Raw genomic sequence first — 27862 nt, 5'->3', positions numbered from 1 at the left:
TAGCAAGCAGAAATACTATACCACCACGTGTCCTCCGGTTTATAATCGAGTCGTGCGCTGTGTTGAATGTAGGCATGATAAACAAAGATGGGGAAAATTTTCTTCATTCTTTTATACAAAGTATAAACAAAACAAGCCCTGTGTCGGATGAATTCAAAGATAGATTCGCACTTCTTGACGACATTGTTAGAGGAAAAATAGCATGCTGTGTACAAAACAATTTGATAACATTGTTGAAACAAAGAGATTTAAATGGTACAACCCCTTTTCTTCTGATAATAAACCATTTCGATAGATATCGAAACGTAAATGCCATCAAGGTTTTGCGGAAAATGGCTGAGGCTGGGGGATGCTCAACGATAGCAGACAATCTTGGAAACCATCCAATTCATTATGCTATAGCCTGCTTGCGCAAAACACCTGTTAAGATGCTGCAAATGCTTATTGAAACCGGAGCCGATACAAATGCTAAGAACATATATGAGCAATCGATAGCCCATTTAGTGAGAGTTGATAGCAAAGATTTAACCTTTGAAAGAATCAAATCAATAGTAAATATAATGAAAACAACAGACATTAAATTTAACGCATCTGATAAATGGGGCTGTTTTCCGTTAATGTATATTAGTGCATTTTACGATTCCGATTGTCTCCCTTTTCTGAATGATATAACTTCAGCATCGACCGTTCTAAATGCAATAGACAACAATGGGTCGTCTGCATTGCATTATGCTGCCTACCACGATTCTGGCACTTTTGTCAATTTGTTGATTCAAAATGGCGCAAGAATTGACACCAGAGACAAACTCGGCGAGTCTCCAATCGAAACAGCTAAACGTCATCTAAGAATAAGTTCAGAAGAAGCTCTTGATGAAAGCACAACATCGGAAAGCTAAACGACAGAAACATACAATTCTTTGAAAATTTTAAGTCATTGCAAATATCCAAAAAAATAGAAATGAACATGGACCAATTTGTTGAAGAACTTCTTGATCACAAATACAGAAATGCAGGAGAAGAAGAGGAAGAAATCAATTCCACCATCTGCTTTTTTGTAGAATTATTATGCAAAATGGTCTCAAAATACGACTCAAGATTTGAAATGACAGTTTTTCAGTCGGGTAGTTCAAAAGAAAAAACAAAAGTAAATGCTCCAGATGAATTTGATTTTGTCCTTTGTTTAGATAAAATCAGCGAATTTTGTGACATCGAAGAAAGAAAAAGTCCCGAAGAGAGAAAAATTCCAAAAGAAAGAAAAAGTCACAAAAAAAGAAATACTCCCAATGAAAAAATGAATAATAATGTGTTATAGCTGAAACTTATTGAAGGCCATCAAGACGTATTAGAGTTTTTTGATGAAAATGGAGTTTTGATTTCACCTCCAATATTCATTTACCTCCACAAATATTTGAATCAAGCCTTACATGATCCCAGTTTATGGGAGAATGATGAACTCCGTAATCTATGTTACGTTTTTGAAATGCCATTCTTGCAAAAGGACATGAAAACGACAGTTTTTATGGTCCGTCTTCTGTGGTTTGGTTCTAAACATAAACAACTCAGGATTAAGATAGACATGGTTCCCGCCATCAGAAAAACTGCTTGGTGGTCAATTGACCCTAATTCGTTACCAATTATGACTCAGAAGATTCAAGATGCTGGCTGTCTGCTTTTACTTGACACAACTTCCGATGAGCAATCGTTCACCTCTGAATATCTCAAAGAATTTATAGTGGATACAATTGATCGAATCAGACCAGTACAAACCAATTTACGCGTCTCTACGGCGCCAGCAGAAATTTGCCTAATGGAAACTTTTCCTCAAATAGTACGCGATAGTTACGCACTTGCAAAGCTCTTTGTTGACATCTGCAATGTAACTGACATAAATAGCTATATGTTGAAAAACTGCACATTTCACGTATTACAAGAACTTCGATGGAGCCCAAATATACCAGATGACATTTCAAAATTACCATCACTTATGGAGCTTACAGTGAAGATATTCATGAAGCTTTTAGCCTACAACAAAACTTATTTTTTGCCTAGATTTTTCCTACTTTTCCTCAAGACCAAGACATTCAAGATAAACAGCATGAGAAATGGGAAATTAAATTCGTTCTTAAAATCTTAGGACAGAATCTGTCATTAGATAGTGATGAAAGTGATGATTATGACGATTATCATGATGATGATGCTGATGATAATGAAGATTATCATGGTGATGACTCTTCTGATGATGATTATTGAAGATAATCATGAACTTGATATTCATGAAAATACTGATCAGAAAATGATTTTGTCAGTATGAAATTTACAAAGTACTCAAAGAATTTTATCAAATGAGATGAAGAATCTTTTTTCAACAAGAATATTATTTTAAATCGAATTATTGGAAAAATAATTATCATAATAAATGTGGATTTTTTTTTAACTTGTCATTTACAAAATGTAAGTCGTAGTTTTCTGACATGAAAATCAATTAATTTTATTTTCAATCGTCTTAGGATATATAATTTTGTGCTCGTGTTCTTATGGTTTAGAACAGTTGCTGTAAAATCATGAGCAAACTTAAATGATCTGATTATATCTTTCAGAGCACGTGAGACGACCCCTCGTTTAACTGTGTTTTTTTGTTGTTCAATCTTTAGCTTGTCACAATTGATTTTTTTTGTGGACAGATGTCTGTCTTTTCGTTTATTGCTATTGATTTTTTTGTCAAGCAATTGCCGGGTTTTTTTTTCGACTTATATTTTTAATTGTCCCATTACTAATTATCAGTCATTACGATAATAGAAAAATTTCGTAAAATAGCGATAAATGTATATATTTTACTCAATTGTTTTCCATGGGTACTTCTAGAATCGGGAGAGCTGGGTATCGCCCTGATATAAACCCATACTGAAGTTAAGTATAAACAAATATGTTCCCCTCATAAATGTATGATACTTTCTTTTATAATACTAGGATACAAGTACATTACAAACCATATATAATACATGATGCTGACAGATCGATAGTTTTAATTATATAACATTTATTTCCCTTTTCAAGATTGCACTGATAAATGCATTTCTCCACATACAAAGTACTGTAAATAGATACAAGAAGATGTGGTATGTTTGCAGATGAGACAAATCTGCATCCAAGACACAATTTGTAAAAGAAGAAAAAAACATCACTATAGGTCATAGTACGGATTTCAAATTGGATCCTTGGCTTAGACCGAATAGCAAGTTGTAAATGGCCCCAAAATGAATAGTGTAAAATCATTCAAACGGGAAAACCAACGGTATAATCTATCAAAAAAAAAAGAGAAACGATAAACACTTATGAACAACATCAATAAACGATAACTACTGAAGATCAGGTGCGGATGCAAACAAATACAGCGGGTTTAAACGTTTTAATATGCACCAACCTTCACTCTTACCTGAAACACTAGTGCTACATCACAACATAGAAGGAAGCCCTATATCAATTAACTAGAGGCTCTCAATAGCCTGTATCGCTCACCTGACTCTACCTTGGGTTTTGAAATCATATAAAAAAAAAAAAAAAAAAAAATGCTACAAAGTTACAAAACTTGGTCAGCCCCTCATAAGGAACATTCATGCTATGTTGGGTTTCATTCCATTCAGTGGTTCTCTAAAAGAAGTCATGTGTATGCATTTCGCATACCCGGGTCCTATGTTAAACTAAGTCACCCGCTGGCGGCTATCTTGGGTGATGGATCGGCTACAAAGTAACAACACTTGGTCGGTAGCTCATAAGGAACATTCATGCCATGTTTGGTTTCATTCCATTTAACAGTTCTTTAAAAGAAGTCATTTGTATGCATTTCCAATAGGGTCCTATGTTAAACTAAGCATTTTTTTACATAAATAAGGCCGTCAGTTTTCTCCTTTGAATTGTTTTACATTGTCTTCTCGGGGCCTTTTATAGCTGATTATGTGGTATGGGCTTTGCTCATTGTTGAAGGCCGTACGGTGACCAATAGTTGTTAATGTTTGTGTCATTTTGGTCTTTTGTGGATAATTGTCTCATTGGCAATGATACCACATCTTCTTTTTTATAAGTCCCCCGCTGGTGGCCATCTTGGATGATGGATTGGCTACAAAGTAACAACACTTTGTCAGCACCTCATCAGGAACATTCATGCTATGTTTAATTTCATTCCATTCAACAGTTCTCTAAAAGAAGTTTTGTGTATGCATTTCCCATAGGGTTCTATGTTAAACTACTTTTTATCTATAGTGTCTGTTTATTTAACGCATCAATGTAAATATAACGGAATGTGATGAGACTGTCATTAAAGTGAGAGGATTAACGCTATAGAACCAGGTTTAATCTACCATTTTCTACATTTGAAAATGCCTATACCAAGTCAGGAATATGACAGTTCTTTTCCATTCGTTTTTTATGCGTTTTGTTATTTGATTTTGCCGTGTGATTATGGACTTTCCGGATTGATTTTCCTCAGTTCAGTATTTTTGTGATTTTACTTTTTTCATGTATCACGTGAAGACTGCTTAATCCATGTGATTTTCGCAAAGGCACTCATCTCAGAAAAAAATGTCCTATATACCTTTATATTTAAAGGTATATATTATATAAAGGTATATAGGGAATAAAGGACTCTGAGACGAGCGCCTGTGGATTTTCGTACTTCCAATATGATCAGTGGTTTAGTAACTGTATCTTTTATACTTACCGTCATATTTTCGTACCATGTTTACTTTCTGTGTGGTCATCTGTCGGCACTGCATCTAACTAGACGGATATGAAAAACTATGAAAAGAGGCTTATCAAATTAAGCCAATACAGATTATAATGCGATACACATGATACAGTCATTACGAACGTCAATGCCGGACTAGGTCAGATATTAATGCTGACTTCTCGTAGATCTGAAGAAAATAACAGCAAAGAAAACAGAAAATGGTTAGAACAAGGCAGAAATCCTAAATGAACATGATGAATACATTCACCAACAAATTTGACGGACGGAACTTTTTTCAATTGTTGTTCCAATTTGAGTGGTATAGTTTTAACAGATACTGAATACAAAATAAAAACAAAATCATTTACCGTTAAAATCTATTCAATTCATGGTAACATGAGGTAACAAAAATAGAAAAAAACAAGACTTTAAAAGTTACATGTGTATAAATTTTACATGCGCTCAGACCACCTTCTCTGTATTGCCCTTTATCAGATACGCTCCATGTTGAAACCAGCTTAGTTTCATTGTTATATATAACATGTATAAACGGACAAAATATTTCTTAGAAGTCATGTCAGTACCAAAGTACATACTACTGAGCTGATGATACCCTTTTCGGGACCGGTAATTGCCAAACTGCAGCGGTATGAAACCATCATAGTGATATAGTATAAATCGAGTGCGTCCTCTGCATTTGTTTTATGACCTCATCCCAATCTCCACCAACGCTTCAGTACACGGCCCGTTTTTCAGCTCTAATAAATAACAGTATTTTGCTCAATTTTGAAGTAATTTGAAATCATGCAGTGATAGAATCATATAGTTAAACTATTTTATTTGGGTCTATTTCTGATCATAAAAAAATGTCTGCTCTTTTCTAAAACAAAACATAATATAAGCAAATCTCGATGTATGTGCGAAATCTAAATCTAAGGTCCGAATCCATCCTCATCTTTTTATTCAACAAAAATTCGAGAATTCGAACACGGGCTCAAACTCAAATTCTAACTTAACATCGAACAACGATGGTTTGCAATACTAGGGGGAGTAACTCAAAAGAAAAATGGCAACTTCCGTTTTATGTCGAGTCCAAAGTTTAAGAAAAGATTTATTCCTTTCGGTGTCAAGATGCTCGGTTTTGTTGAAAAACACTTATTTGGTTAAATCAACTGAGACTGATGAATGCAGTCTTGAATTTTTGGAGTGTGACAATGAAGGTAAACGAAATGAAAGAGAATTGCCCCCTTTTTTTGTTATTTTCTCTATGAAGGGTTATTTCAGTCATAAGACCTTTAATTTATATAGCCTTGATCATTCCAACACAATATTACATAGGAAACAGGATGCATGTAACACTTGATTACTATTTTACATATAAAAAAGAAGATGTGGTGATGATTGCCAAGGACTGAAAGAGACAACTCTCCACTAGAGACCAAATGGCCACAGGCACTTGTCTCAAATCCCCCCCTATATACCTTAACCCTTTCAACGCTACACAAAAAAATAGAAAAATGGCTGCTGCTGCTGCATTTTTTTTGTGTTCATTCATTAGAACAGTATATTCCTTTTCAGACTGCTGTATCTTTTTTATTATAAGAGATACAGAGAAAGTTATTGCATGAAAAATGCTCAGGAGAGTATGAACTGTAATGTTAGCCAGTTATTATAGTAAAAATTTTATCAGGTTACCTGCATTTTCAGGTAATTAACAGGTAAAAGGTGTAAATTATTACATTTGTGTTGAATTTTGAATAAAAACTACTTTTAATCTTCATCTAATTTGTTGTTTTATCTGCTATATAGTAAAGCAGACACCTATTGCTCGATTCCGTAGCGTATTTCACTAGACACAACGTTTTATGTGATCGTGGCACAAATCAGTGGCTCCGTCTTCAAAATTTTCAGTCAACCTCCGTTTTCCCCCCCTTTTTCTACGTCTCGTAATGATCGATCAAATCATATTTCCCACACAAAATTAAATGTAATAAACACATTGAGATAACAAGAAACCTTTTAACTAATCCTCGTTGTCAGTTTCGCCATAGAAATGCTGAAATATTTCAATATTTACAGCTTCGTTTCCGATTTCCGCCATTTGCATTTGTCAAAATATTTGTTTTTATTTTCCTTCAATTTTCCTTCTACTGCATGATTTTATAATTAAAATTGCCGGGATTTCAAACGCAAATGAGACCTTGTATATCCTCGATTCATACAAGGAAAAATAAGAGAGGACCCAAATGAAAACCGAATGGTTTAAGAGTCCTAATGAAAAATCCGTTGTCATCGCGGCATATGCCGCGAATAGCAGTGGCGGACGGCGTATGTCATCGCGGCATATGCCGCGAATAGCTTTGAAAGGGTTAATATAACACAAGGTACTTAACTATTTTTTTTAAAAATGACCCCCAGTCCCTAAATCCCGATATTTTTTATTTCTATGTTGTCAAACCTACTTAAACTTAATATGCCGTAATAGGCTGGGTGTTGCCAAAGCTTGAGACAAATGCAAAAAAACATCCTAATGACCGACTTCTGAGGACTGCTACTAATGATCCCTCAATGATAGTCGTTTCATATACCATTGTGTAGATAAATCAATTTAGCTTTACAGCATATTACGTTTAAATAGGTTTGACAACCGAGAAATAAAAAAATAACAGGAATTCGGGACTGGGTGTCATTTTTCAAAAAAAATAGTTAAGGGCATACGATACAGTTTTGATCCTGTATTTACAAGTTCATGGAAATTTGCATATAGGCTATTTTTCACCTGATTAAATCAAATATGTTATAAAAAATATACCTTCATGTGCTACTTTTTGAGTAAAACGAGGTCGAAATTTTGTATATTTGCTCAAAATTCAGATTTGTGGCCGTAATTTCTTTTTCAAAAGAAAGACATAACTTTTTTGTTATAAAAGATAAACACAAATTGATTTTTGTTAAATAATCAGTAATTTCTGTATTTTATAAATATCCTAAAAAATATGCACTTTTTAAGTCAGAAATAACTCATATTTATCAAATGTTCATGAATTGAGGAAAAAACGTCATTTTTTAATGCATGCTTATCAAAATTAAAAAAAATCCTCTATTTACAGTTTTATAAGATTTGGGTCACATAATCTCCCTGCAAAATGAAACAAAATGCTGTTTTGAAAAATAGGGGTCCATGAACTCGTTTTCAAATTAAATCAGTTTGAATGATAAAAATCAGTCGAAAAATGCATCTTTTCCCGATATGTCACAGTTGTGTTATATTAACATGATTAAGGTATATACAAATATTTTTTTTTGAGACAAGTGCCTGTGCAAATGGCACAGAAATTAACAACTAGCCTAATGGGACGCAATTACGACCAGACACAATTACGAACGATTTTTAATGTTTGCCCCTTTATATTATATTTATGCATGATTATTAATAAATGTTTCTATTAATTAAAAACCCACTACGTTACTTAGGTTTTCACGAAAAAAAAGTTCATATGCACTTGGTTAATGTTTCAGACAATGAAAAATTAAGTTTTGTATACGTAAATGTCAAAATAATGACTCCTTCTCTTGGAAATTACATGAATAAACACACAAGCTAGTGCAAATTGCCTTCTTTTGTCATGATATAGATAGAAAAATATCTCCTGAATCTGTTCATGTGTGTGATACTCTTTATCTTGCCAAAATAATCCAAAAATTTACGATTTCTCAGACTCTGGTGACCATGAGCATTTATTGAAAAGTCCCAAGAACTTTCAAAGTAAAGGTTAAATATAAACTAAAATCAAAGGTTCACTAACTAAAAAGAAAATTCAGTGCTTCTTAGACGAAAGAACTTGCATAAAAAGAAAAAAATCCAAATTATTTCCTTTTCAAAGATGTGTTTAAGATAAGATTAATGTATGTTTCATAAATTTAGATTGTTGTCATACATTTTTTCTGCCAGATATATCAATATAGTGCTGTTCGTAATTGCTGCCATATTGGGCTTGCTAGACCCATAAAACCAGGTCATGAAAATCTTACTAAAGTATTCCAACGTTAATTAATAGAAAATATGTGTGTTATGATTAAAATGAAAAGCCTTCATACATCTTAAATTCTATGGTACAAACAATTCAAGAAAATAATTCTACAAAGAAAAAAAATAATTAAAGTTCAAATATCGTTCGTAATTGTGTCCAGTGAGGCTATTGGTCACTGTGCAGCCTGCAACAATGAGCAAATCCCAAACTGCATAGTCAGCTTTAAAGGCCCCAAAATGACAATGTTTAAAAACCGTTCAGCATGTTCAAACGAGAAAACTAAGGGCCTTATTCCAGTACCAAAAAAGAATGAAACACAAATATGTAACACATAAATAAAGAAACGCCAACCACTGAAAAGGGCTCTTCACTGTAAATTTTGGCCATATTGGTTAGTGGGTAGATTTTTTAGAAAGCGGTGGAAATAGTATGAAAGTTTGGGAATCTTTTTGTGTGTTTCCAAGCAACTGCTCTGTTTTAATGATGTTTTCCTGTATTTTTCATACCATTTTTACCTACATTATGAAAATCTGCCTCTATCCAATATGGCTGAACTAACTGTGAAGGTGTCAGGGGTATTACTTGAACAAGTTATTTTTAATTACTCGAAGAAGTCATATTAATATACTTATAAGTAAATTTGTAGGATACTTGTACAAGTGAATTTTATTTATTTGTATAGGTAAAAAAACATATTGGCTGAGTTATGTCCCTTAGACATTCAGATGTTTTTTACTTGTAGAAGTAAAAAAGTCAGCCTATCTTCTTTTATTGAAATTTCATGGATTCTTTGCCCTAATAGAATCTTAAATTATCTGCCTTTTGCAAATGTCTTTACTGATCATTTAAGTGTAATTTCATGGTCAATGAAAATTCCATTTGACTTTTGTCTGTTATTTTCAGAACACTGCTCATTTACAAGTCCCAAGGAGCAATTTTTGAAGACCTTGTGCAAATACTTGAGATCTGTGCGCAAACAGTTTCTCTTTTGAATTAATGAGTTGAAACATCTAATAAAAAAATTGACCAAACCTGGTAAAAATCATTAAAGGCATGATTTTACATCTCAAAACTTGAGGACTTCTGTGGGATTGTAAGAAAAATCTACTTATACATTGTCATGTAAATTTTTGAGAAAATTAAGGGGAGATTATCCAAACATTATTTATTTACTTCTACATGTATGTGTATACTTTTTTTTACTTCTTCAAGTAAATAAAAATAACTTGTACATGTAGTGCCCCTGACTGACTTGGGACAGGGACATACATACAGAATGGGGCAGGGTTAAACATGTTAACAGGATCCCAACCCTCCCCTAACCTTGGACAGTGGTGTATAAACAGTACAATATAAGAACAAACTATAAAAATCATAAGTAAGTCATGTAAGAGTAGAAAAGTGGTCCAATAATTATGATGTTTATCTTAGGAATATAAAGACAGGGCTCTAACCAATTGAGTCAAAGAAGATCTTCCCTAACTCTACTAGTTCATTGAAGTAATACTACCTTTATCAATGTTTATATCTCCAGGTCTACAACAATTTTTTAATATTTTTTGTTAGACACATTACTTTAACATGTTCAAGGTGTAACAGCAAAACTCTCTAGAACTTTTTTGACTAGCTTAACCTAACAGCCTTGAACAGACGTGGATCCTGAACTTAAAGCATTTTTATGCCCCACCTACGATAGTAGAGGGGCATTATGTTTTCTGGTCTGTGCCTCCGTTCGTCTGTTCGTCCGTTCGTTCATCCCTCTTCAGGTTAAAGTTTTTGGTCGAGGTAGTTTTTGATGAAGTTGAAGTCCAATCAATTTGAAACTTAGTACACATGTTCCCTATGATATGATCTTTCTAATTTTAATGTCAAATTAAAGTATTGACCCCAATTTCATGGTCCACTGAACAAAGAAAAAGATAGTGTGAAGCTCAGGTTAAAGTTTTTGGTCAAGGTAGTTTTTGATGAAGTTGAATTCCAATCAACTTGAAACTTAGTACACATGTTAACTATGATATGATCTTTCTAATTTAAATGCCAAATTCAAGTATTGACCCCAATTTCATGGTCCAGTGAACATGTAAAATGATAGTGCGAGTGGGGCATCTGTGTACTAAGGACACATTCTTGTTTGTTTGTAACTTTGTTTGAGAAAAATAAATTATTGAATATCACTTGAGGTGACTTATAAGTCCATTGAGCCGGGTGTATTCATATTCATATTTATCATATGTTATTTGTTTTATAATCTGTACATGTTTACACAAATAGTTTACTTACTTATCTACAGAGGAGTATGTGTTTGTAAGGAAAATTCAGTATGACCATGTAAAAATACTTTGACAATAATATAAATAAAACATGCTTTTTCTTGGAGTTAATAAAAAAACATGGGTCAATGAGCCATTATTCAAGTTACATGTTGTGCAAGCTTTGTCTTATTATGTATAGATTAATCTTGAAAAACACTTTCTGTGAATAGTAAGAAGTCTATGAGATATAAATTGAGATAGTATATCACATGAGAAGATAGGTTTTATAATATGCTTTTAGAAAATAAAAAGACAAAATGGTGTCAATAAACTTGTTTTTGTTGATATCATATGAGTGATAAAAGAACATTTCATGATTCCTTTTTAAAATCTTAACAGTAGGAATTGTTTCCCCTTATATATGAAGCAAATGTTTTTATATTACAGGTATTGCTGTTATCTCAATGAACAGACCAAAAGCAAAAAATTCTTTAGGGAAAGTATTTCTGAGTCAGGTAGGTTTGGTATTATAATGTACATAATAAATAGAAAAAGAAAGTTTTCAAACTTTTTATTGTCTTAGGGAAATTTGTATATGTCAAATTGTTTTATATTACAATTCAGTAATCCCATATGTTCAATGATGCTTTTTACTATATAACTTGAAAAATGTGTGGAGTCCAGTTCAGAATAAATGTTCTACATTCTTTTACTTGGTATTAATTTGTAATTAATATTGAATTAAGGTAAGATTGTATGTCAATAGCAATTTAAAATATTGTAGTTTCCCATCATGCCCATAGGTACATGATTTTTCTATTAACTGTTCCAAAATTTTTGAAACTTTTTTTTTACTCTTTTTTAAAATCAATTTTAGAATGCTTTAAAACTTTTTTTTTTTTTTTTTAATTGAACTTGGAAATGATTTATTCACAGTTATTTAAAAGTCAATTTTAACATGACATTGGATGATGATACTTGTCTTTTGTAGAAAATGGAAAGTTAAATATATCATGTAGACATCATTGTGCTTTCTAACTTCATTGTACTTTAGGATTGAGGACTCATTGTCCATTACTTTCTATAGATTTATTATCCACATAACCATTTTCAAACTTAAATATGACAAATCTTTATTACTAATCATTTAAACTTTTTTTCAGTTTCAAGGCTGCATTAACAATGTTAAATTTGAGAAAAACATCAGAGTACTGATTATTAGGAGTATGGTACCTGGTGTATTTTGTGCAGGTAGGTACACACATGTTTCTAATGGTTCATGTTGAAGATACAGTTTATAAATCAAATCAAATAAAATAATTTTATGGGTGCAAATTCCTATACAGAAATGATACCAGACGACATTTACAAAATACAAATACAAATACAAAAATAAACAAACAAACAGAAAAAAACCAACCAAACATATTTTCTCAATGATAAGAGATACATATTTTATATTTACATTGCGTGGAGGTATTATTCATACAATATTATTAATTCAAGCTATTACCATGATTACAATCAGCTTTAATACTATAGAAATATAAAAAAAAAAATTATATGAAAAAATAGATATAGATCACTGTTAAATAATTAATGAGATATTTGGCACCTATATGGCAGTCTATTGTAATCAATTTACTACAACCTTCTTATTGTTGAAAGATGTACATTTGCATATAATTGCTTACATTTTCTTCATTTAAATTCTAATGAATACCACATCTCATTATTTTATTGTCAAGATAATTACATCAATTGCCAGTAATGATTACCTGAGAATCTTGTATCTAATATATAAAAGAAGATTGCCAATGAGACAACTATCCACAAAAGACCAAAATGACACAATTATTAACAACTATAGGTCACCGTACGGCCTTCAACAATGAGCAAAGCCCATACAGCATAGGCAGCTATAAAAGGCCCTGATAAGACAATGTAAAACAATTCAAACGAGAAAACTGACGGCCTTATTTAAGTAAAAAAAATGAGCGAAGGCAAATATGTAACACATAAACAAACGACAACCACTGAATAACAGGCTCCTGACTTGGGACAGGCACATACATAAATAATGTGGCGGGGTTAAAAATATCAATTATGTCATTGTTAAAAAAGAGAGGTAAAAGATTCTAAAAAGGAGAATGAATTTCATAAGAAAAAGTAAACTGACTATACCATTTCTTAAAACAAATAAAAACCATAAGACCATAAGACTAACAACAGAATACAAAACACAACATAGAAAACTTAAAACTGAGCAAAACAAATGATATTTTAAATTATAGTTATCTCCCCTTGTTCATATGTGTAGTTGAACATACTTCAGTTTGCTTCAAAGGAAGATATCTTTAACATAAATAGTATTTTCCTTCAATGCTCATTACAACATAATGCCTAGTTTTAGTTCCTACTACAAACTAAATGCAATATTTACCCTTCAGTGCTCACAAGCACTTTGATTACATTTATTTATTTTACAATGTTGTTTTTTTCAAATTCTTAAGCAGCTCATCCCTTTAAGCATGGGACATTAGAATTTAGTATGTCACATAATGTGGTCCATTTATAAAAACCTAATTATGATGAAGGAAACATAATGCAAAGTAAAAGTATAATCACTAAAAAAAATAGTTATTAAAGTAATATAATCTTTGTTTTAGGTGCTGACTTGAAAGAGCGAGCTAAGATGACCAATGAAGAAGTAGGACCATTTGTAGCTGGACTCCGACAAAGTGTGACAGATTTATCTAATATACCAATGCCAACCATAGCTGCTATTGATGGTTATGCTCTCGGGGGAGGATTAGAAATGTCTTTGGCTTGTGACATGAGAACTGCATGTAATATTGAATTTTATAATGCTTACTTATTAAATGTTTTTGGCTCTTTTAAAATTATATACAAACACCTGTAAACTCCTTTTTCTGTTGCTCAAAAGTACAAAAAATGTATATCAGAGTATGACTCTTTCATAATTTACAATTGTCCAGATTATACCACTGCTCTATCAATCCAGACAGGACACATTTCTATATGGGTATACCATAACATGTAATACCTTTTCAGGTTCTTTTTAGGTATTTCTGATCAATGGACGTTTAAGACAATTTAAAGCAGTGTAAGGGAGGTAATTCTTAAATATTGAACATACAATGTTGGGTATGTTCGAATTTACTTCCCTTACAATACTTGTATATTATGTATAAAGAAATGTCAGGTTTTGGACTAATTGCCAAAAAAGGGGGAGGGTATTACTCGATTTATTTCACTTGACTGGGCGGAGTTTAACCGGTTTGCTCATAATAAACCAGTCCATCTATAGATAGGTGTATAAGGATAAACTCATCAATGAAGTGTCCAGTAATTCTTTTGTAAATTCCTTTGATGACACTGATAGGTGAATAGAAATCAGTAATAATTATAACGGCAATCATCCTTAGCACACACATCTTCAAATAGACTGTCCTTATGTAAATTAAAACCTAGCTCCGCCCGATCAGTTGAAATAACATTGGTAATAGGTGTTTCCAATTTTTTTTTTCACAATTTCTTAAATTCCAAATTTTTTAAAAGTTAAAAGAAGAAATCTCTAATTGCGCAATGTTTCCTGCCCCAACTGTTCAGTGTTCCACTTCTGCATTCCGATAAAGTTGTGCCCTGCGGAGCACCTGGTTTATTCCTGTTTGCCAAAACTTTTTTTTTAAATATCATTTGCATAGTATCAATAACATTAATAACTGACTGATAAAATTTACTATAGATGAAACAATAATAATAGCTTATTGCAAAAATCTACACCACTTTTATTTTATATTTCAGCAAGTAATGCCAAAATGGGTTTGGTAGAAACAAAGAGAGGAATCATACCCGGGGGCGGTAGGTATACTGTTGGGTCAATTGGAACCTATATAAATTTTTAAACTTAAAATGTATCATTTTGAACTATATACTTGAAGATTGTATGAATATTTGTTGTTTGCTTTATTGTAACATATCTTGTCATACGTTACATGTATTTATTCTTGAATGTGGATTAGATTTCCTGTGGTTTATTTACTGCTATGCATTAGGTTCAGTCACCAATTTGTGATTTGAACATGGGTAAGGATTAGGAAATAACTATATTATTTTTTATGCTTGGCCTTCGTAAAATAACTGTCTCAAATTGAGTTTACCACATAGTGGAGCTAGGTAAACGGATATTTGTTTACAATAAAACATTTGTAAAGAATTGATATAATGTAATAATTTACTTCAACTGTTTTAATGATCTTATCTAATTGGCTGCCTCACATCATTGACAGTGATTTGTTTAATTGAATCATGATTATTTATATTTCAGGAGGAACTCAGAGGTTAACCAGAGTTGTTGGACCTGCCCTAGCTAAAGAATTAATATACACTGGCAGAATGTTTGATGGTCATGAAGCTGCTAAACTTGGAGTAGTTAATCACTCTGTAGATCAGAATGAGGCAGGGGATGCTGCTTATCAAAGGGCTGTAGAATTAGCTCTAGAAATTACACCAAATGTGAGACCTGCTTTATGAAATTTGTTGTACTTATTTCAATTCTTTTCTAAGGCATTCCCTAAGCTGAATTTTGCTTAGATATAGGAAGATGTGGTGTGAGTGCCAATGGGACAACTCTCCATCCAAATAACAATTTATAACAGTAAACCATTATAGGTTAATGTATGGCCTTCAACACAGAGTCTTGGCTCACACCGAACAACAAGCTATAAAGTGCCCTAAAATTACTAGTGCAAAACCATTCAAACAGGAAAACCAATGATCTAATCTATTTAAAAAATGAGAAACGAGAAACACATACAAATTACATTAACAAACAACAACTACTGTACATCAGGTTCCTGACTTAGGACAGATGTTAAAATTTGCAGCTGGATTAAACGTTTTAATGGTACCAAACCTTTTCCCTTTTTCTGAAACAAAAGCATAACACCACAACATAGAAAAACAACTTATACTGAAAAAAAAATCAAATGTGTTCAAAATATCTCACAATCTAATGTCTAATTTTCAAATATCCAGTGTACAAGTTCAGTGAAAAATGTTATTTGGTAGAACAATTCTCATTATGTTGAATTGTATATAATTTAGATAGGAAAAGTAAACTCTTTATTAATACAACATGGACAAAAAGAAAACAAGCAGAACAGTCAACTTAAAAATGTTTTCATGAAAAGGTGATTAATTGCTTTTTCTTTAATATACTCAGTTATTCAAATATTTAGCTTACAGTGGATTCATTTATTTTCGTGAATACCAATTTTCGTGGATAAAGGAAAACTTGCATGTTTGTGGTAATTTAGTTTTGTTGTTATGTCCTAAATCCTTATACAAGCCTTTAAAAAAAATGTCATTAGTTGAACATTTAATTTCTGGCTTCACCTATTCCCACGAAATCCACGAAAAATGGTATCCAACAAATAATAATGAATCCACAGTATTCATAGTAAAAGGTTCACAAATTTATTTTTATAACAGTATTTCATTTATCTTATTATTAATTTCAGGGCCCTGTAGCACTGAGAATGGCAAAGATGGCTATAAGCAAGGGTTCTGAAGTAAGTATTAATAAAGATGTTAGGTCCATAAGGCCCTTAAAAGGTTGGCCCCTATTTCTCCATCTATTGGTAATTTAATGGCTACTATCACAATGTACCTTAGTTTCGATAATGTCTCGATAGGATTTTGTATATTTTGTTTGCTGATTTATATACCCCAATTCTTTTTATGACCTATTAATTATCATACATTTTAGTTTTCCACCAAAGTCAATGAAAACATGCAAAAAAAATGTTGAATCAAGAATATTTTTTCAACATTCACAATTAAACAATGTGGTGTCATGAAAGACCCTTAAGGTAGATCATCTGTATAAGTTTCCCTAGATAGAATAGAATTTTCTTATACTTGGCCAAAATGGAGATTTAACTGTACTCTTTTAAAAAATATAATAAAAAGGTTGGGTCACTGCGCTATTTTACAAGCTATGAGTCGTTGAAAGTTGCCTAAATTTTCTTTAATTAATCATGAAAAACATATTTGTGTGCATAAAAAGAAATCTATGAGAAAGAATTTTGAAATAAATTGTGAGACTATAGGTTTTATAATATGTTTTAAGAAAATAAAAAGAAACTAGATGTGTCAAAGCCACACCAATGGCCCCATCTCAAAAAATCGAAAAATCTGCTATTTCAATAACACATGTGGACACAAACATGATTGTAGTCTCACATATTAAAAATCAGCTCAAAAACTGATTTTCAACAATTTTCAAAGTTGTCAACCCTTAATTTTGGCAGAACAAAACTTAAACTTGTTCTGTATCTCATCATGAGTAACTCACACACAAAAAACTGCCCTGAATATCTGAAAGCTTTAGAAAAAAAAGTCTGTATAACTGCGATTTTGAACAATTTATGAAAGTCCATAGCCCATAATTTCAACAAAAATAAGCCATGTGGAACAAAACTTAAACTTGATCTGTAACTCATCATACTTAAAATCATCATGATCATCCCAAAATCTGAAAGAGTTAAGAAAAAAAGTCTGTTGAACTGTGATTTTCAACAATTTATCAAAGTCCAAAGCCCGTAATTTCAACAAAAATTAGCACAGCTGACTGAAACTTAAACTTGATCTGTAACTCATCATGGTTAACTTACATACAAAAAATTAGTCTAATATCTTAAAAAGATTAGAAAAAGTCCTTATAACTGTGATTTTCAACAATTTATCAAAGTCCAAATCCCTTAATTTCATCAAAAATTAGCAGAGTGGAACACTACTTAAATGTGATCTGTAACTCATCATGGTTAACTCACATACCAAAAATCAGCCCAATATCTGAAGGCGTTTAGAAAAAACTCTGTATAATGATTTGTTGTGGAATGAAGGAATGACGGAATTTTCGAAATTACAGAATTACAGAATTTCGGTATTACGGAATTTCAGACAAAGGTAAAACTATATGGCGCTGACAACTTCATTGTGGGGCCATAAAAATGGTTTCACCGAACTTGTTTTCTTGCTACAAGTAAAAATTTAAAATTTCCTTATCAGTCTTTTATTAGTTTAGAAAAAAAGTCTGTATAACTGTGATTTTCCACAATTTATCAAAGTCCAAAGCCTGTAATTTCCTCAAAAATTAGCTAAGCGAAAAAAAATTTAAAACTTGATCTGTAACTCATAATGGTTAACTCACATGCTAAAAATTAGTCCAATATCTGAAGGTGTTTAGAAAAAACACTCTGTATAATGGTTTGTTGCGGAATGACGGAATGACAGAATGACAAAATTATGGAACTACAGAATTTTGGAATTACGGAATTTCGGACAAGGGTAAATCTATATGATGATGGCAACTTTGTTGCGGGGCCATAAAAATAGTGTCACTGAACTTGTTTTCTTGCTACAAGTAAAAATCAGTCTATTATAAATATTCCATCTTAAAGAGTTATCTCCCCTTAAATGGCTTAGTTGAAAAAATTGAATATAAAACATAGATATTTTTGATACTGCAATAAAACAGCAAGTTTTCTTCATATAAATAAACAGTCTAATCAACAAGATTGCACATATGTTTTTAATTATGCATATAACTAGACTGATTGTGTACTGCGATAGTACAATACAAGATGGCGCTATAGTATGAATCAACCTTCATGAACTGGATCTTCATCTTTCTTCTACCTCTCTTTCACCAATATTTAGTAAATTTGTTACTCTCAACATTAATTTTGTTCTGATTAGGGTATTTTCCTTTTAAGTGAAAGATTATTTTTCTGAAATTTTGAAATAGATAATTGCTTTGTCTGAATTAAATTAAAATTGAGAATGGAAATGGGGAACGTGTCAAAGAAACAACAACCTTACCATAGAACAGACAACAGCAGAAGTAATGGAAATGGGGAATGTGTATATACATTTTGTGTTTCTAAACTTTTAATGGCTGTTTAAGCTAGGATCAGTTAATTGAACTATAGTTAATTTTTTATATCAGAAATCCCATATTTGTTTGCTTATATATATTGATTTTTAGCTCAATTCCTTCCAGTAATTGCCCTTGAAAGACAATTTTAACCCATTGATAGGTTTAATTGTGAAATCTATATTAAATTGTGAGAACCTAATACAAAATGAAAATTCACAGCAGAACAGGATCTATAAATAAGTCAGCATGGCCGATAAAAATTTAGTGAACTCCTTTATATAGTGTTTTTTCCCTTGAAAGACACTTTTTTTTTTTTGCCAGAAGCTATTCGAACTATTCTTAGTGCATTGTATCATTTATATGAAAAGAATACAGGTAAGAATAACAGGCTCATTTGAGATTCTAATTTCAATTTTTAATCTCAAACCCTTTTCAATATGCAGCATGTGTAACTTATGTTGATCAAAACTTCAAAAGTATTTTGATTGAAGTAGTACAAGACAAGTTTACTGTGTATTGTATTTTTCTTCTGTTCTTATTACAGGTGGATCTCACAAGTGGTATGGGATTTGAAGAATGTGGTTACGCTCAGGTAATTATCTGATTTACTAGTAAGAACATACTCACAAAAATGGATAAGCATAAAATTATATGTTTACAGAGAATCTTTTTTCTAATTTATTGTAATTTTTTATATGATTTTGTCTAGCATTCAAAAAGGTGCCTGCCATTCATATGATTACAAATCAAATGTAATGCATTTCAGTAAATGAAATATTTACTCTGACATTGTTTTTATATTTAGATGGAGAAAAGTCAATAAATAAAAACTCAGCTTTCCATTTGTTCTATAACCATATTGTCAAAATTAAAATTATTTGAATATCCAAAGAGGCACAAGCCAGGGAAGACCCTGCAAGGGCTGTACAGCCAGTCAAGTTAGTTAAAAAGGTCCATTTGTTTGTCATTTGTTCGAAAAAAATGCATTATTTTATGATGAAAGCCCTTTCTTCTTGTGCTTTCCATACATGTACTGTTTAAAATGGTCAATTGACCCCTTAAGGAGTTATTGCCCTTTATAGTCAATTTTAAACAATTTTCATAAATTTTGTAAATTTTTACAAAATGTTTTAACTACTGGAACAAGTTCATCATAGATAGAGATAATTGTAAGCAGCAAGAATGTTCAGCCATGTCTGTTTATTCATGACTTTTTGGTTTGAGCTCTCATACTTCGCCTATCTTTAAATTGTAAATATAACAATTGTGGTTAGTGTTCAAATACAGAGTATTTAAATTAATTTAAATGTACACCTCATACCAATCATGTTTACATAGATTTCAGAAGTCTTGATTAACAAACAAAGGTAATTTTTATGGTTTATGATGGGTTAATTATTAATCGATGAAAGTGTTGATTAGTGTACAAACACTGTAAAAAAAGTCTCTAAACAGTTGCATAGGGTTCACCGCAAGTCACTTTGATTTTGTTCTTGTTTAGAAATATGAACTGGTCAACAATTTCAGACAAAAGACTGTTTGACTTTTTATTTTTTGTTACAAGTAGTGCACATGAAAACATTCCCTCGGAAGGAAAGTACGTTGCTGGTACTACTAAAACAAATAGTATCATCAGGATGAGCACGTCCACTTGTATTTTTTGTTTATCTGATGAGTTAAGCCTTTTTCAACTGTTTTTTATAGTTTGTCCTTATGTTGTACTGTTATACCACTGTTCCAGGTTAGGGGAGGGTTGGGATCCAGCTAACATGTTTAACCCTGCCACATTATTCATGTATGTGCCTGTCCCAAGTCAGGAGCCTGTAATTCAGTGGTTGTCGTTGGTTTATGTGTTACATATTTGTTTTTTGTTCATTTTTTTACATAAATAAGGCCGTTAGTTTTCTCGTTTGAATTGTTTTACATTGTCTTATGGGGGCCTTTTATAGCTGACTATGTGGTATGGGCTTTGCTCATTGTTGAAGGCTGTACGGTTACCTATAGTTGTTAATGTTTGTGTCACTTTGGTCTTTTGTTGATAGTTGTCTCATTGGCAATAATGCCACATTTTTTTTTTATATATTTATCATGTTAATTGTTTTTATTTAGTATTACAAGGGAATATTTCAACCGAACTAAATGTGAAGAGAAATATCTCAAGATGTATAACAGGCAAATGAGTATCTGAGTACTAAAACTGTACTAGAGTATTCAGACTTTTGAGCAAGTACCCGAGTACTCAAGTACTCATTGCCATCTCTAGTATAAAGCTTTATATTTCAGGTGGTAGAATACAAAGATGCTTCATACCTCGTATGCAGATACATTATGTTACAATTTACAAAGTTCCTGTTTGTCATATGTCCATTGCCCTTGACCTCATTTCCATGGTTCAGTCATGGCTTTGAAATAAAATGGTATTTTTTAGTGTGGTGTGAATTTCTCACAAGTTTGTTAATATATTTGGTATATGGCTTCCTTGCAATGTCTCCATGTCTGTTAGACAGGGTTGACCTGTGGATGGTTGAGTCTGTATCTCATATATTAACGGCAATAGGTTAAATATATTTTGTGTAGGATTGTAATGTGAAAAATATCAGACACACAGGTTTCATCTGAACTTAATCTTTATTTCTTGGTTCAATGAACAATGTTCTATAAGTTTTTGTGTTTGTTTCTGGTGAACTATAAGCAATGGAATAATTGTAAGGTTTATATGTCTATCTGGCAGGTTTCATATGACCTTAACCTCATTTTGATAGTTCATTGGTCAATGTTACTTTTTTCCTTTTGTTTTTAGTTTATCAGATACATTCAGCAATTGGTCAACTATATTTAGTTTATTAATTTCTTTTAAGGTCTGCTTGTCTGCCAGACAGGGCTCATCTGACCTTGACCTCATGTCATTGATCATTGGTCAATGTTCAATTTTCATTGTTTGGTCAGTTAATCAGATACTATAAGCAGTAGGTAAACCATCTTGTGTATACAACATTTATCTTGCAGCATTCATATGCTTTTCAACTTTGTACTTGTTTGGCTATATAGCTATTTTGATTTGAGTGTCACTGATGAGTCTTATGTAGACAAAAGGCCTGTCAGGCGTATTAGATTATAATCCTGGTACCTTTGACCTTGTTTTCATGGTTTATTTGTCATAGTTTTTTTTCATTATTTCATTTTTCAGATTATCAGGTACATTTAGCAATTGGTTAGCTATATTTGGTGTATGGAATTATTAGATCTACATGTCTGTCTGGCAGAGTGCTTATGACCTTGACCTCTTTTTCAATGCTCGATGCTTTTTTTCATGGTTTTGTTATTTTTCCAGGTACATTAGGCAATAGGTCAACTATATTTGTTGAATGGAATGTTTGTAAGGTATGTCTGTATGGCAGGGTACATTTGAACTTTACCTCTCATTATTACTTGATTATGATTCAAGAAAAAGCAGGCAACTTTGATCAATAATTGTCTCACTGAAAATCATACCACATCTCCTTATCTTAATAAGACATTTCAGGGTATGCAAACTTGTTTAAACTTGGAGGACCAGAAGTACATTTGTGTTTAACCTAGTTTTTTTATACCTGTATTTGTATTGTCACCTGATTAAGTTGTGAATGCAATTATAAGATGCACAGTTTTCTATGCTTTCAAACAATTTCTGTTTGAACTCAACATGGTTTTCTTACTACAACTGGAAATTTCATGTGACATTTACTATGTAAACTATTGATGACATATAGAATATTGAACTCCTTAAGATTACCTAACCTCGGGTCAAATGTGGAAAATAATAAGACCAGAGTAGTGTCATTTTTAATCAACACAATTGTCCTACATTATTCTTATTTAAACTTGAATCGTTTGACTTTCTGTTTTAATTTCATACCAGCTATCAAATTGGACCTCAATATTTTAGAAGTATAGACATTGAAAATATTTACATGATGGAGGGATCTGACACAGGATATATGTTCCAAAATATCTAATGACAGACTCAACAAAATTGACTGATTATGTATGTTATTTAATAAATAGACATAACAAGTTGTGAGTTGTTGTACATGTATCAAAGTAAGGTTACATCATTTGACTTTTTAAGTGTACATTTTATAAAGTAGATAAATTGAATTTTTTCAAGTATGTGCCACAGCCATCACTTATAAAACATGAAGACTCACTTTGTTTGAAACATATATATCTAGAATTCTCCAGTCCATCGCTTATTAGTACTTTACTATCCTTTCCATCTTTTGATATAACTATTATTCTATGAGAACCGACATCTACTACTATAATGTTACCATAAGTATCTGTACAAAGTCCCATTGGTTCTGATAAATCCTGTGTATATTTCCAGATCTGTTTACCTGATCCATCCACACAGTATACAGCTTTACCATTACAGTCACTATAGATTATTCTGTCATTACAGTAAACAAGGTTCAACAGGTCTGTTTGGCTCTCAACTTGTATTGACTTCAGTGTATTTCCTTCCAAGTCTATAATACGGATTTCGTCAGCATCCAAACCTACAACAAGAGAATCATCTGATGATGATAATCCATAGCATACTTTGTCTAATGTGATAACTTTGGTTGCTGTTTCATTCTCCATATTGAAGATCAGTATCACTCTCTCCCAGGGATTAATTATGGCAATAGTAGTGGTCTGATTGATCTGTGCAACACTAAAGAATATACCAGATATAGGTAACTTTTTCTGAAGCTTGCCATCAGGAGTAAGTAGGTTAACTCCTTCATACAATTCTAGTATTATCAGTCTCCCATCCATCAGACAAATCATGTCACTCATCGACCTCATGTTAATCTTTATCTTTTTCTCAATGTTCATGGTCATGTTGTTTATGTTTGATTGTTCTTGTGATTCTACTTGTGCTTTCCTACTCACACCTGTCTCTTTGTTCAAATCCATATCTGTTTTTACAACGATTAATTCTCCTAAGGATCCTAACTTTTTTATTATTTTTTCTACTTCATTGTTTTGCTCCATTTTGATGTTAAATTCTTTTGCCCTGTCGTCTTTATCCAGATCATCTATGTATCGTTGACATTGATGTACTTTTTGTTCAATTTGATGAACACCTAGAAATGATTGAAGTTTTGAGGCATATGGTATGACTGTATGAAATTGGTCTTGCATTTTCTTTAAGTTTTTCTGTTTTCCTTCAATTTCAGTGATTAAATCTGTGGTTTTTGATTTTTCCTGATTCAAGATGGTATCTGCTTCTTGATATATCTTCTTCTCTAGGTGGGTTAAATGTTTATCTATTTCATTGCGTATTTTCACAATGAATTCTTTTATGCTTACATATTCTTCTTCTCTTTTAATGTTTTGTGATTTGTTATATACAATGTTACCTAAGAGATGTAAGATGGTGTTGATATCTTTCTCTACGGATTCTTTCTGTTTTTCAATCTTGGTTTTCACCACAACGCTAGCTAAACTTTTTATTCCCATACACTTTGAATGACTATTTGAAATACATTCATCACAGCAAGGCATTAAATGACTGGGGCAGTACAAATTGAGTTGTTGACCATGTTTGTCACATTCTGTTTTAATAGCTCGGACAGATGGGTTATAGCTTTTAATATCAATGGTTTTATGGTCACGTGACAATCTTGATCTTTTGTGATGTCCAGAACATGTTAAACACAATCCTTCATCACAGTTGTAACACCAGATGTCAGCTTTAGTGTTTACTTTTCCTTCATGACAAGGTCCACATGGAATAGGTTTACTGGATGCCATGACCTGAAAATTCCAAGAGAAAAATTATATTTGGCCTATATTTATGTACAGAACAATGAAGGAAAAACAAATATAATGTACAACAAACAAAAACCACTGACTGACTACAGGCTCCTGACTTGGGACAGGGACGTGTTGAATTTTTCAGTGGTTGTTGTTTGTTGCTGCTTATTGTATTTGATTATCATACATTCACCCTGTTGTATTGGTCACTAGCTGTGCTTCTTGTTTATTTCACACAACAAAACTAATTCGGATATTTAATTCTCAATCACACAAGTAAAAATGAAAGATTACATTGTTGGTTATAATTTTGAACAATAAGATATATTTTTTTACAATGTATGCACATAGGTTACATACACATTACTCTGCAGTTTATACTAGTCATTAAATAAGATAACTAATATTTTAACCAAATACCTCTTGATGTTGGGATGACAAAAGTTTAGTTCTCTTTCACGGTTTCTTCAATGTCAACAAACCAGGAAGTAATTAGGACATGTCTATACCTGATTCAACTAATTAGTAAATATTTAAATGGCAGAGAAAATAGCTGACCCAAATAATAAAAGTTCAAAATAATTTTTTGTCATAAAAACATAAGTGGGATTTAAATTTTCTATAAGTGGAATTGGTATACTTGTTAATTGATTCTAAATACAGAAACGTTTTAAGAAGAATCTGGATGTATTTTATTTCTCATCTTATTAGTTTGTTTACAAAATATTTGCTGTTGTTTATAAGTGTGATTTTATGCAATTACAATTGTTCGTTTTGCAATCAACCTGTCAATAAATATTTCAATGAACATCACAAGCTAAACAAGAATACTTTACAAGTTTTCTACTGTATAACCAGATAACTTTGTCTCTCCCGTGAAGAAAGTCATCATATACATGTGTGAGACATAGGAATAACTATCTGGATTCTAGAGGCAGCATAAACTTAAGTATAAGGCTAAATATTTCAGATTGTATAAGATCTGGGTGCTTCATACTTTGTATGTCATTGTTACTTTTTTATTATCTCAGTTGGCCTGAATGGCCATGTGAGCTAGTCTCATCATTTGGCGTCCATCGTCCTTTGTTGTCTTTAACATTTTATACGACCGCAAAAAGTTATAAAAAAAAATTGGTCATATATATTGTTATCACGTCGTCATCGTCAGTGTCGTCTGACGACAGATGATTTAGGGATAATAAATTTAGTATTAGTAAATAGAAATCAATAATATAACCACTAATTGCAGGTTGGGATTGATTTTGGGGGGTTTTGGTCCCATCAGGTTAGGTATAAGGGGCCAAAAATGGGCACAAATAAACATTTTTCTGGGTTTCCACACAATAACTTTTAAAAAAAATTAAATAGGAATCTATGAAATTTATATATAACGTTTAGGACCACAAAGGAAGGTTGGCATTGATTTTGGGTTTTTTGGTCCGAACCGGAAGTTAGGCCAAAAGGGTCCAAATTCCAACTTTGTTTGATTTCATCAAAAATCAAATTATTTGGGTTCTTTGATATGCCGAATCTGGCATGTATTTAGACTTTTGATATTTTGGACCCTTCATCAGATTGGTCCACATTGAGTTCTAAAGGGTCCAAAATTGAACTTTATTTGATTTCATAAAAAATTGAATTCTTGGTGTTCTTTGATATGCTGAATCTTTGAACCTCTTCTAGAGAATCACTGAATGGAATGATTTCAAACACAGCATGAATGTTCCTTATGACATGATGACCAAGTGTTGTTATTTTGGTGCTGATCCATGATCCAAGATGGCTACCAGTGGGGGACTAAGTTTAACATAGTACCATATTGGAAATACATACAAATGTCTTCTTTTTCTTCACTGCTTGAAATGGAACTAAACATGTCATAAATGTTCCTTATAAGGTGCTGATGAAGTGTTGATTCTTTGTTTCTGATTAACTGTTCAAGATGACCACCAGGTTAATTATTAAATTATGAGCCAATATTAAACCAAATTTTCCCACAATCAACTCTTATGATTTTATCTTTTTATATGATTTTAAAAACCCAAGTAAAGTCAGGTGATTGTCACAGGCTCTTGAGAGCCTCTAGTTTTATATTATTCTGCGAAAAGGATCTTTACAGGAATATGGTGTCTTATGTATAAATACAAAACTATATTGAAAATGGTATTTTTAGAGGCAAAACATTAGCATCTTCAAAGGAAACGGGCAATTACGAAAAAGTTTTAAATAACAGCTTAAACATTTTATTTCTTCTTACTTTTGTAGGTAATACCAACAAAAGATAGAATTGAAGGAATGAAGTCCTTCATAGAGAAGAGAGCACCTGTATATAAAGGGGAATAGATTTTTTGGAAATGATACTAGAAAAATTCTCAGGAAAAATCAACAAAAGTTAGATGGTCAACTTGAAAGCATTTACATGTTAAGCTTAGTGGAGTCCTTATTACTTGTTTTGAAAATGATATTAGATTTTGACAATGTTATATATTGCTCTGCTCAGAATAAAATATTTGTTTTTGATTGCAGAAATTATAGTGCAGTGCATTATATGTCTTCATATTGTAATATTTTAAAATGAAATGATGTATTGGCTTTTGCATAAAAAAAAGTACTATGTTAAAAATAGTGACCCAATGAATGTTATCAATAGGTGGAGAAAATGTGTAAATTCCAGAGTATGCATGAGTATTTTAATGTATTGAAATGATTGTCTGTGATAAAAGAATAAACATATTTTCTTAGCTATGTTTTCCTTGTAATTATATAAAGATTTCTTAAAGGGTTTTGCACCACCTTTACCACATCGAACAAATGGTAATAAGTGTCATATTGTTTAATTGTTACAGGCAATGTATAGAAAATGGATAATTAAACCTGGGTTTTAGCTAGTTAAACTTCTCACTTGTATGACAGCTGTATACAAGTCATTTGATCAACAAAAATAAATGCATCAATTTTATTTATTCATGATGTACATATTTATTAGATTATTTCAAAAGGATGCTGAACAGAACAAACCAGAGTCATTCTTTATATTTTTCTTAATTTCAGATGAATTGAATATGCCAGTAAAGGAAATTTTCCTACAATGCAAACACTCATT

The 27862-nt window shown here is 31.9% G+C and overlaps 3 protein-coding genes across 3 annotated transcripts; 2 read left to right on the top strand and 1 right to left on the bottom strand.

The window, feature by feature from the left end:
* The first annotated feature begins 332 nt into the window (after positions 1-332).
* Positions 333-896, top strand: LOC134694152 (putative ankyrin repeat protein RF_0381). Its single transcript, XM_063555495.1, has one exon. It carries the CDS (start codon positions 333-335, stop codon positions 894-896), a length of 564 nt encoding a protein of 187 aa, XP_063411565.1.
* A 4864-nt stretch (positions 897-5760) lies between these two features.
* Positions 5761-27500, top strand: LOC134717897 (methylglutaconyl-CoA hydratase, mitochondrial-like). The gene is made up of 9 exons (XM_063580398.1): positions 5761-5943; positions 11454-11521; positions 12170-12257; positions 13676-13855; positions 14835-14891; positions 15358-15545; positions 16553-16603; positions 19520-19567; positions 27025-27500. The coding sequence occupies exons 1-9, from the start codon at positions 5790-5792 to the stop codon at positions 27100-27102; spliced, it is 912 nt and encodes a 303-aa protein (XP_063436468.1). The 5' UTR covers positions 5761-5789; the 3' UTR covers positions 27103-27500.
* LOC134717888 (uncharacterized) lies at positions 23041-25331 on the bottom strand. Its single transcript, XM_063580388.1, has 2 exons — positions 25180-25331; positions 23041-24759 (listed from the first exon to the last, which is right to left on the bottom strand). The coding sequence occupies exon 2, from the start codon at positions 24754-24756 to the stop codon at positions 23092-23094; it is 1665 nt and encodes a 554-aa protein (XP_063436458.1). The 5' UTR covers positions 24757-24759; positions 25180-25331; the 3' UTR covers positions 23041-23091.
* Positions 27501-27862: the final 362 nt, after the last annotated feature.

Source organism: Mytilus trossulus, chromosome 1 (genome assembly GCF_036588685.1).
Source record: "Mytilus trossulus isolate FHL-02 chromosome 1, PNRI_Mtr1.1.1.hap1, whole genome shotgun sequence".
Classification (NCBI taxonomy): domain Eukaryota; kingdom Metazoa; phylum Mollusca; class Bivalvia; order Mytilida; family Mytilidae; genus Mytilus; species Mytilus trossulus.
The sequence above is the reverse complement of the archived record's forward strand: the minus strand, read 5'-3'. Positions and strand labels throughout refer to the sequence as shown.

What these genes read in the sequence shown, in the direction of transcription:
- LOC134694152 (XM_063555495.1), top strand. Translation starts at nt 333, where the DNA reads ATGGCTGAGGCTGGGGGATGCTCAACGATAGCAGACAATCTTGGAAAC.
- LOC134717897 (XM_063580398.1), top strand. Translation starts at nt 5,790, where the DNA reads ATGGCAACTTCCGTTTTATGTCGAGTCCAAAGTTTAAGAAAAGATTTA. An exon ending in GGAAAGTATTTCTGAGTCAG is followed by an intron (nt 11,522 to 12,169) that starts GTAGGTTTGGTA and finishes ACTTTTTTTCAG; the next exon opens with TTTCAAGGCTGCATTAACAA. An exon ending in AGGAATCATACCCGGGGGCG is followed by an intron (nt 14,892 to 15,357) that starts GTAGGTATACTG and finishes TTTATATTTCAG; the next exon opens with GAGGAACTCAGAGGTTAACC.
- LOC134717888 (XM_063580388.1), bottom strand. Translation starts at nt 24,756, where the DNA reads ATGGCATCCAGTAAACCTATTCCATGTGGACCTTGTCATGAAGGAAAA.